The following is an 11,536-nucleotide window of genomic DNA, read 5'->3' on the forward strand; positions in this document are numbered from 1 at the left end:
ATACTGGAATTTCTCGGAGCCAAACCATTCAAGGGGAATCTGTTCCCCCTGGGGGGAATCTGTTCCCCCTGGAGGGGAATCTGTACCCCATGGGGGGTAATCTGTTCCCCCTAGGCAATCTGATTTTTCTTGAAACCCTTTAAAAAGAAAATATTTTTGGCTCGATTAAGGCTCGAAATACTTTGTAAAATTGTTTTAAAATAGTTTAAGTATAAAACACAATTTTACACTTTAGTAAGGATTAAAATGAACTTTGAAAGACTTGGAGTAATATTTTGATATTCGAATAATTACATCGAATATACTTAGAAAATCTTTTGCAAAATCTTAAAATTCATTTAACTTAATTTGTTATATCGAAACATTAAAATGTTTTCAACAATCTCCCCCTTTTTGATATAACAAAACATTTGAGTAATTTTAAGATTTTGAAATAAAGTTTGAAATTACTCCCCCTTACTTTAACACTTCTCCTCTTTAACACCTTAACACTTCTCCCCCTTTTTGTTAAATCAAAAAGAATCTAATCTTTGAAGTTCAAAATAACTTTGGAGAGTAAGTAGTAAATTTGACATTTTAAAAATCATTTGAAAAAAATCAAAGCTTCCCCTCAATAAATGCATTCCAAATAAAATTTTGCTTTTAGGATCTTGACACTTAAACAAAATTGAATTTCAACAAAGAATAACAAACATGTTAGTAGCATATGAAATTCAATATATCCAAGACTAAAATACTTTATGCAATACCAATTATTGAAATTTGATATCAATACCAATTGTTAAAATTAAGTGCATATGCATAAAGTTTTCCAAAAATGTTATGCATTTGAAAATTTGATATCAATTGTTAGAGAGATATCATTTTCATTTAAAACCACATGCATAAACATTCAAATTTAGGTCAAAAATTTTAAAATTTGTAAAATCAAAGTATTTGAAAAATTGATATCAATTGTTAGAGAGATATCAATTGTATTAAAACAAATTTTGACCAAAATTTTATTATGATGAATTAAAAATTCTTAAAAATTAATATAACTTTAAAATGTTCATCATAATCATCTTTTCAACATACATGAGATTAAAACAATGATGCATAATCATTTAAAAACAAAACTCATGCATGCTTAAAATCAATGAGCAACCAAATAACCAAAATTAAAAGCATTAAGCTTAGGGTTACCCATTCATTTTTCATGTGTGGCTAAAGCATCTTGAATATCATCACTCTCATCACCATTGCTCCCACACACCTACAGGAGACATTTAAGTAGATTTTGGTATCCAAATTGCTTTGGATCCTTGGACTTTAGTTTCAATGCCCCTTGTTCCTTTCGGAACCCATACTTGCCTAATTTTAAAATGTTTTCCTTTCTTCAAAGGACAAGTATGTTCCAAATGACCATGATAATGACAATGTGAGCATCTTGTCATTATTGAACTAAATGAATTATTTAAAATGATTTCTTTTTCTTTTGTTAAGCATTCAAGCTTAACTTTTAAATCAAAATTTTGTTTTTCAAAACTATCAATTTTTATTTTTGAAAGTTCTAAATCCTTTTCAAAATTTCATTTTGGCTTTCAAAATCTATTTTTGTTTTCAAAAGAAAATCGTTTTCAATTTTAAATTTTGAAATCATTTTCTTATATTTGGAGTTCATGGTCTCAAAATCTGAATATAACCTATTAAAAGCATCTTGAAACTCATCAAACGTATATGAATTAAATTCATTTGAGTTAGAAGATACCTCGAGCTCTTCATAAGCCATTAGAGACACCACCTTTGTTGGTTCTTCTTTCTTGTTTCCATGGATTTCCTCGAGCTTATTCCAAAGCTCCTTGGCACTTGAACATGAAGAAACCCCTTCATAGATTTCAGGACCAAATGCACAAAACAACATGTGCATGGCCTTGGCATTAAGTTGAGCTTTCTTCCGTTCTTTGTCACTCCGCTTCTTCTCCTTCTTCTTTGGAGAAGAGTAGCAATTCTCGATTATCTCCCATACATCAAGATCATTGTATTGGATGAATACCTTTATTAATTTCTTCCAATGATGATAGTTGATTCCATTGAAGTATAGAGGTTTGTCGGTTGGTAGGGAGTCTTCCATGTGGAACGAGCCAGAGGTAGAAGCCATCTTCTCGGTTGTGTAGGGAATGGTAGAGCTTCTTCTAGGACCGTCTCAAGGTGGTTAAACCTTCTTAACGAGTTAGGCTCTGATGCCAATTGTTAGGATTTTCGGAAGCTCGAATTGACAACCGGAACGGTTTGCAAAGAGGGGTCGGAACGGTTTTGTATTTAGAGAGTAAGGAGATTGAAAGATAGAGAATTGCACAACGATTTATAGTGGTTCAACTTTCTCAATCAAAGTCTACGTCCACTACCTTAGCTCCTCACCAAGGATTTTCCAACAAATTCACTAATTTGTTCTTTCTTTTGAGGATAAAGAGTAACCTTACAAACTCCCTAGTTTTTCCGGGCTAAACTAGAACCTTTCCCTAGATTTTACACGGGATTAGCTAGAACTTTTACCCTTTACAAAAGGATAAGAAATGTAAACAAGAAAACCTCTCTAAGGTAGGTGTTTACAAGATTGAGCTCACAAGAACAAAATATATACAAGAGAAAGATGAAATAAGAATGAAAAACTCTTCTCTTGTGTTTGATTTCTTGGATAGTTGTTCTCTTACTTCTTTAAGTATCCTTAGCTTGTATTTATAGCTTGGAATGTGTTTGAAGTCATATCTAGCCGTTGGGGATGTTTTGGAGCCGTTTGGGAATGATTTTTCTGCAAAAATAGGCTGCCCAGAATGGGGGGAATCGGTACCCCTTCATAGGGAATCGATACCCCTTCATAATATTCAAATATTATGACCGTTGGGCTGATGAACAGTGAGGGAATCGGTACCCCCTTAGGGGGAATCGGTACCCCCTTAGTGGGAATCGGTTCCCTCCGAGCATACTGGAATTTCTCGGAGCCAAACCATTCAGGGGGGAATCTGTACCCCCTGGGGGGAATCTATTCCCGGGGAATCGATACCCCCTGGGGGGGAATCTGTTCCCCCTGGGGGGAATCTGTACCCCCTGGGGGGGAATCTGTTCCCCCTAGACAATCTGATTTTTCTTGAAACCCTTTAAAAAGAAAATATTTTTGGCTCGATTAAGGCTCGAAATGCTTTGTAAAATTGTTTTAAAATAGTTTAAGTATAAAACACAATTTTACACTTTAGTAAGGATTAAAATGAACTTTGAAAGACTTGGAGTAATATTTTGATATTTGAATAATTACATCGAATATACTTAGAAAATCTTTTGCAAAATCTTAAAATTCATTTAACTTAATTTGTTATGTCGAAACATTAAAATGTTTTCAACATTCTCCCTCAAGCTGTTATTAATAGGATTAACCAGCTATGTTCCCATTTCTTATGAAAAGGTACTGACACTGCAACCACTGGTGCTAGAGTAAGCTGGGGAAACATGTTGGGATTAAAAGATTTAAAAACTTGGAATAAGGTGTGCATGATGCAGCTCATTCGAAATATTCTTGCTGGTGAAGGCTCCTTATGTATTACTTGGATTTATAACTATGTGATTAAAACCAAAGCCTTTTCACATATGTATAAGAGTGTTTCATACATCAATTGCTTCAACAGGCTATTGAAATTGAAAATTGAGGCCCTCCCAGTTATTAATGTAGTAGTTTCAAATTCCAAAGGAATTTGGGAAGAAATACGAATCAAGCATGAAAAGGTATCTTGGCACAAACTTGTCTGGTTTCCCCTCCACATTCCCAAATTCAGCATCATCACTTGGCTTGCACTCTTGGATCGACTCCCTACTAGAGAAAGACTTATTCGTATGAGAATTACCACTGTTGGCTCTTGCATTTTATGTAATGATGCACTTGAAATGAGAAATCACTTATTTGCTGATTATGTTATAGTTGTTGCTCTTTGGAATGGAATTCTAAATCTTTCTCTCTTGGCCAAACCTCATATGTCATGGGATATCAAGCTTGCTTGGGCTTATTCGACTTGGAAAGGTAAATCTCTCCTTACCACAATCATGAAGATCGCTTGGTGTTCATTCATTTACTTTGTTTTGGGGGAAAGAAACAGACGCTTATTCCAAGGAAGAGTTATAACTGTTGATGATTTGCTTAACTCAATTAAGGAGATTGTGGGTGCTCAACTTAGAAATAGAGATATAAATAGACTTAATTTTGTTAATATGCAACTTAGTTCCAATTGGGGTATAGGCTAACCATTCTTTTGTTGTAAATAGCTTGTCTTTGATCCTTGAATGGGACGTTTTGTACTGATTTCTTGTTTGGATAATAAAATTTTACTTATCCAAAAAAAAACATTAAATTGAGATTTTTTAACTTAATTAATAATTTTAAACTCATTTTTTTTAAAATTAAATTTAGGAGAGGAGAAGAGAAATTTTGCTCTTAATAGATATTGAACCCACAACCTAAAGGAGATATGAGGTGTCAACTAAGAGCTTTTAACCACTTGCTCTATAGGTTATTGACTTCAAATGTACAAATCATTTATATTTTAGTTATTTTTATTAGATTGTGTAATCTAAAATATATAATTTAAGTTATAACATTAATATGATTAAAACTAATTGTAGCTGAAAGAAAAAGAATTCTAAAAAAAATTCTTTTTGATGAAATTTAATTTAAAAATTTACTTATGATTTAAGTTGCGCTAGTAAGTTTGGATTTTCTAAATAATCTTTTATATAGTTTTAATAGTATATATATAATCTTTGAATTACAAATTTAGAAAATAAAATATTAAATTTACTTTAAAAATATAACAAAGTTAAATTTTTTTTGTTTAAAAATTTGTATTAATTATAGTTATATATATATATATATATATATATATATCCAATCATTAGATTTGCTTCGGTATATTAGGTGCTCCCATACTCCCTAATTAATCTAGTTTTTAAGTTTTTATATATAATTTTTCTCTATTTTAGTATTAACTATAATAAGATATATATAAAAATATAACTCACGTATCTAATATGGGATTTAGCCTAGGTTTGATTCTCCAAAAATCTATCTTTATTCATATTATTTTCCCCTATAAGATAATGACACGTGCCATAACACCCGTCATGATATATGTCAACATCTAATTGGAGGATTATATTAATTTTTTTATAGAAGTGGTTAATTTTATTAAAAATATAAAATAGTTAAATTACATTAAAAGTTTACAATCAAAATTATAAACTAAACACTTAATAAAGATATTTTCCTAAACACAAGAAAATTAGATACTTAAAATCACAAAAGGACCATATATAAGGAAAATGTTAAAAACCTAATCAAATAAACTCAAACAAAAGGTAGATACGAACAGATCTGACTGTACCGGTAAACGAACCACAAAATAGGATAAAGCTATAAAAGACTAGTGACAAACCACAAATCAGAATCGAGTGAGAGACTTGAAAATACTATCCACGAACACAAATCACGTATCCAAATTCAATTTGAGGGTCCAAAGCAAAGAAGATTAGCATGATAGCAAATAAATGATTTCTTGATCAATAGTGACGATATCAAATTCAACACTGAAAAAAGAATAAACGAAAATAATGGTCGATCAAAAACTTGCCATAAAAACAGAGAAAAACGTTCCATTAAGGAAGAAGAAGACATGTCATAAATGCATAATTATTAAAAAAAATACGCTATAATAAAATAAAGAAAAATAATGAATACTGACGATCAATGACCAACATCAAGGTTGGTGCTGCTGCCGATCACAAAGATAAAAAAAAAGAATAACGGTGAATAAGAAAAAATAAGATGAACCCTAAATTAAATTAATATTAAATTGATATAGTGTATAAATAATTATAATTATAATTATATGATTTTTATTATCTTTTAATTTAAATTAATATCAAATTAAAATATAATAATTAAATTTCAAATTAAAAAATAATTAAAAAATATAAATTTTAATTTTTAAATTTAAACATAATATAAACATCAAAACTATAAGGGTAAAGTATAAAATGGTCCTTCAACTATAGGATACTATTTTGTTGAGTCTCCGACTATTAAAATTTACAAAATGGTCTCCACTATAGATAGTTGCTTTGTTTAGTCCATCAACTATTAAAAGTTATAAAATAGTCACTCGACTATTCATTATGTTTCAAACTTTTCATTTTCCTTTTAAAAAATTAATGGCAGTCTAAGCTAGACGTTAACCTACTGATTGAGATATAATAGTCGTTTGAGATTATGAGATCAGCCTTTTTCATATCTCAGTTAGTAGGTTAACGTCCAACTCAGAATGCTGTTAATTTTTTAACAAAAAAGAGGAGTTTAAAAATAATAGATAGTAGGGTGATCATTTTTAACTTTTAATGGTTGATGATTCAACAAGTAACTCCCTCATGAGACCAATTATTAACTTTTAATAATTAAAAATTAAATAAAGTAATATTTTATAATCAGGGGACCGTTTATGTAATTTACCCAAACAATAATTAAAACAAAACAAAATAGGTTGTCGAACTTGGAATGGATTAGACCATTTCAATATTGAGAGAGCAAAGCAACATTTTTTTAGCGGTGCATAGTTAAAGGAAATTAACATTGTTGTTGATGTCGATCTAACCTCGAAAATGTCTTCCCCGACGCCCAAAAAGCGTTCAAAATCGAAGCACGGTTCACATTCTTCTTCATCGGCTTCTAAATCATCACTAACTGCTATAATCGAGCCACCCCAGAGCTTACTCCCTTCCAAAGGAGAGTTCTTGCGGCTCATAGCGGTGCTCGCAATCGCATCCGCTGTAGCTCTCTCCTGCAACTTCTTTATTACCTTCTCCAGCTCCACCTCTAAACCCTTTTGCGATAATTTAGACCCCACCAATTCATTCTCTGGTAATTCCTTCTCTCTCTCTCTCTCTCTCTCTCTCTCGTGCCGTTTTTTCATTTTTGTTCAACTTTGCTCTCTTGGTATCTTTTCCTATGAATTTTCATTCATTCCGTTATTAATTTGGTTTTCTTTGCAGCTTTAGCTATGGGCACTTTTATTCCATGTTTCTTATGAACCAATTTATGTGTCAATCAATCTTCATCTTCCTCTATATATGATTTAATTTTACACATATTTAAGACGGTTGTATGAATGAGCGGAAAAAGAAGCTGAGATTAACTCATTGTTTTTTTAGATAATATCTTCTCATTTCTTACCGTTAATATCATGCATCTATTTCCACTCATCCAGCGTTACTAAATCTGAGTAAAACTAAAAAGTTTTAAATTCCCTGCTTCCTAGTGATAGATTTCAATAATCTTCTGACAAATGTGTATCACTACAGATGCTTGTGAGCCTTGTCTAAGTAATGGGGAATGTTATGAAGGCAAGTTGGAATGTATTAATGGCTATAGAAGACATGGAAAGCTGTGTATAGAAGATCGAGATATCAATGAAACAGCTAAGAAACTTGTATGTTATTATATTTTGCTCAGTTTGGAACATAGATATTCTAAGCTCAACTATGGCATCTTTTGCCTTGGAATAGTATATGCACTTTTTCTTTCTTCTGATTGTCATTTATGTATTGCAGTCCAAATGGGTAGAAGCTGGCCTTTGTGAAGCTTATGCTCAAGTCATGTGCTATGGGACTGGGACAGTTTGGGTATCTCATGATATTCAATTTCATATGATAATGCGTGCATATTACTGTAAATTATGTTTCCTAGAAACCATACATAACAACGTCAATTGTTCTAAACATGTACCGTTTTCAGGTTCAGGAAAATGGTCTCTGGAATGATTTAGATGAACACATGCTGAAGCAAAATGTTGACTCAGACCATACCTCATATGTTTATACAAAAAGAAAGGCAATGGAAACAATAGCTAAATTATTAGAGACAAGAACAAATCTCCATGGGTATGCTTGTCATAATCTATTTTATGTTCAGCATTTGGAAAATTTTAATTTACATTTCTCTTATTTTTTCAATAGGTTACAGGAATTCAAGTGTCCAGATGCTCTGGCAGAGTATTACAAACCTTTGACCTGTCGTATCCGTGAATTGGTCTCCAAGCATGCTCTTATAATTGTGCCTGTTTGTGCAGCTGTAATCCTTTCTGAAAGCCATCCTTTGAATTCTTTAATTATAGTATCAACATTTTGAAAGTTGTTAACAATAATTAGCTTTATAGCTTATAGGATGTGCGGTATTATTTTGGAAAGTCCGTCAGAGAAGGTATCTTTCAGCTAGAGCAGAGGAGCTATACAATCAGGTACCAAAATTTTCAATGTACAGTTAAGGTAAATTAATGGTTTATTTTCCTTACATACTGTGTGTCAGGCTATTTAAGTGGTTTTCTGTATTTCAGTTTAACAATTTACTAAAAAATCTTGCCGTTATTTATTACCCTGTGCATCTAGACACTCGGCTGGGATAGATTCCAAATGGATAAAGGCTTAAAAGAAAGTGATTTTTAAAAATTATCACCTCAAATTAAAATGAACATATCCTTTGGATATAAAAGCTAGGGGATGATGAAAAAAAAAGGCAAGCATGACAAAATGCGAGATAAGATGTTAGCATTCTGTGAAAATAGTGCTCTCGCTTCAAATTTCTGAAGTTTAGGATAACTATCTTGTATGCCTCCCTTTCATAATGTGGAAATGTTGCTTTAAAAAATTTCATGCTTTTGTTGATATACCTGATCTTATGTGATTGTTTAAAATTGTAATCACTTTGAATGTATTCTGAAAAGTTAGGAGAAAAAAAGGATCTCCAATGCTTCTTATATATATATATATATATATATATATATACATTTAAATAATAATTATATGGTAACTAATTGCTTTTACTTCTTAGGTCTGTGATATGCTTGAGGAGAATGCCTTGAGGTCGAAGAGCATGGATGGGGGAGGTGAATCATGGGTTGTTGCTTCATGGTTGCGAGATCATCTCCTTTTGCCTAGGGAAAGAAAGGATCCTCAGTTATGGAAAAAGTATGTTTTGCATGCCTATGCTCTTTGATCCGATAAGCTGTTGCCTTTTCTTTCATAATTGGTTAGAAAGTTAGACGTAAACCATGATTCGGTTTTATGTTCATAGATTGAAGTTTGAATTGCAAAGAGATTTTAGTCGAGTAATCTGTAAGGTTCTAAGAGATAACCCGCATCCTCTAAGTTGATATCAACAGATTCAACCCTCAACTGCTTTTCAGGTTGAGGAATTGCTACAAGATGATTCACGAGTAGATCGCTACCCCAAGCTTGTTAAGGGTGAATCAAAAGTTGTGTGTGAATGGCAAGGTTTGAAATCTTATTTGTGTGTTTTACTTCAACTAGGGAGCTTGAATTTTTCCAAAACTCGGTCGTACTGTCATTTTTAGTATTTAACTATTAAGGAGCTTCTTGAGAACCATTATCCTATGTTTTGATGTTCAACTTGATGCTAGCGTGGTGTTAGAGAGAATTGTACTAGCATCTAGTGTGACTTTTCCAATCTTGATGAGTCCCGCTTAATTGCTTTGCAGTTGAAGGTTCTTTGAGCTCTGTAGGGAAGAGAAAGAGGGAGGAGGGAGTCGAAATGAAATCAGGTCAAACATTGAAGGCTGGTACGCTTTGTACATATTATCTATGCATCATTGATGTATGCTTCAATGTTGTCTTTTCAGTTTTGATTTCATACTTGTCTAATATGCACACACAACCAAAATCTTGATGCAGAACCTAAAGCCCTGATCTTTTGACATGGGGATTTTCTTGGAAATGGTTATATATAACAGCCTCGTCTTAATGTCTTATGTCCCAAAACAAGCTTAGAGCCTAGCAGAGCAGATGACTTTTATGAGGTTCACTGTAGCTTAAGTAAAGGTTTTATCAGAATAATCGAAGATCCAAAGAGCAAGTTTCCACCTTTTGATTGTTGATCTACAGCCATTGGAGATTGTTTTGGAGGTTAAGCCTTAATAGATAACCCCTTGTCCGCACCATACATTATACAGCATAGAATAGAACAGCTATATGCTCATCTGTTGCATTAACAAATAGGCATCCAAATTAAGGGATGGTAGGAGTAGTCGTTTCCCCTGAAAATATTAAATCATCATATATTTTAGATATTTTCTTTGTACTTTAAATTGATAATCAGTTTTCTGTCTCCTTAGAATTTTAGAAGAAGTTCATCTCCTCTAACATAAATTCCTATATCCGCCACGGATTGAATGGCTACTTTATGATCTACCTTTATCAATTTTACATATTCGAATAGGTAGATAAGAACATGTGAAAGTTGCAGTATATTTTATTTTAATTTGTATATGAACTGATATTAAAATTATCACATCTTTCTATTAGAATGATTTGTAGAAATGTGTTGTTTGTAAGGTCATTGAAGGCTTGAGAAACATTGAATTTCTCTCCAATTCAACATAAAAAAGCAACCATATGATGCTGCAATTATTAGAGCAATTAGGTTTATTACTAATGTTGTTTTTATTCTACCATATTAAGTGTCGAATACTTTTGGTGCAAGTTAGTTTTAAATTTCTTAATTTAAATTATTTTAAGTTCGAGTCAATTAAATCACTCGAGAACAAGACTTAACTATTTTAGAGAAAATCATTAAAGTTTTGATTTTAAAGATTTGAACCATTTGAAAAGTTATAACTTTTGATCGAATCTAGTAGAATTAAATTTATATTTTGATTGATGAGTTAAATTTTCAGATTTCTTTTTATTAATCTTGGATGATTATAAGATAGTATATGTTCGAAAGATTTTAAAATATTTAACAATGAACGCTCAAACACTCTTATAAACGTCGTGTTTAAACCTGAGACCTCTAGGGATAATAACTATATTTTTTTTCAGAATTAAAACTTTCAAATAAAATTTAACCATTTTTTAGATTAGCTTAAATGCACCATTACCCCCATAAATACTATTTTTACCGAGTTGTCTCCTAAAATATTTTTTGAGATGTTCTATCCCATGAAATTTAAATCATTACTTCGTTTACTCAAAAATGTTAACTCCGTTCAATTTTTTTTATGATCAATTAAAGCATGAAACATCACCTCTTAATCTTTATTTTCTTTATCTGAATAAATAAAAATTAATAAAATAAAATAAAAAATAATATACCACCTCTCTTCCCACCTCCATCGTAACATCACCATTTCTTTCCCCCCCCCCAGCACCTCTGTTTTCCCTTTCTGTATTTTCATCCATCTATCTCCAGTTTCCTTTACCTTCTTCATCACTCTTTCGACTCCATTAATGTAATATGTCTTATAAATCTCTCTGTTTTTTTTTTTAAAATTTCAAAGCTAAGTTTTTGAGATGAGATCAATGATTATGAATGCAAAAATAGTGGCGAATCCAAGCAGGGGTTGGTGATGAAACATAGAAGATGGGGAGTGGGCATGATTGGGAGATTGATAAGGGTAACGAGCTTGATTTTGGGTTCCAAAAACAGCAATGGAAGCCATTTCTGGTGAAG

At 31.9% G+C, this 11,536-nt stretch overlaps 1 protein-coding gene across 2 annotated transcripts; it reads left to right on the forward strand.

The window, feature by feature from the left end:
• Positions 1-6,603: 6,603 nt before the first annotated feature.
• LOC120145364 lies at positions 6,604-10,197 on the forward strand. Of its 2 annotated transcripts, XM_039159220.1 has the most exons (10): positions 6,604-6,934; positions 7,375-7,502; positions 7,624-7,695; positions 7,808-7,953; positions 8,029-8,143; positions 8,229-8,309; positions 8,900-9,040; positions 9,255-9,342; positions 9,567-9,647; positions 9,760-10,197. In XM_039159220.1, the coding sequence occupies exons 1-10, from the start codon at positions 6,676-6,678 to the stop codon at positions 9,780-9,782; spliced, it is 1,134 nt and encodes a 377-aa protein (XP_039015151.1). In that variant the 5' UTR covers positions 6,604-6,675; the 3' UTR covers positions 9,783-10,197. The 2 variants fall into 2 exon arrangements, 1 of the variants encoding a protein (XP_039015151.1); XR_005518128.1 differs by lacking the exon at positions 9,760-10,197 and having other exon boundaries at positions 6,606-6,934; positions 8,900-9,036.
• The last annotated feature ends 1,339 nt before the right edge of the window (positions 10,198-11,536 follow it).

This window comes from Hibiscus syriacus, unplaced genomic scaffold (genome assembly GCF_006381635.1).
Source record: "Hibiscus syriacus cultivar Baekdansim isolate YM2019G1 unplaced genomic scaffold, ASM638163v2 tig00002338_pilon, whole genome shotgun sequence".
NCBI classification, from domain to species: domain Eukaryota; kingdom Viridiplantae; phylum Streptophyta; class Magnoliopsida; order Malvales; family Malvaceae; genus Hibiscus; species Hibiscus syriacus.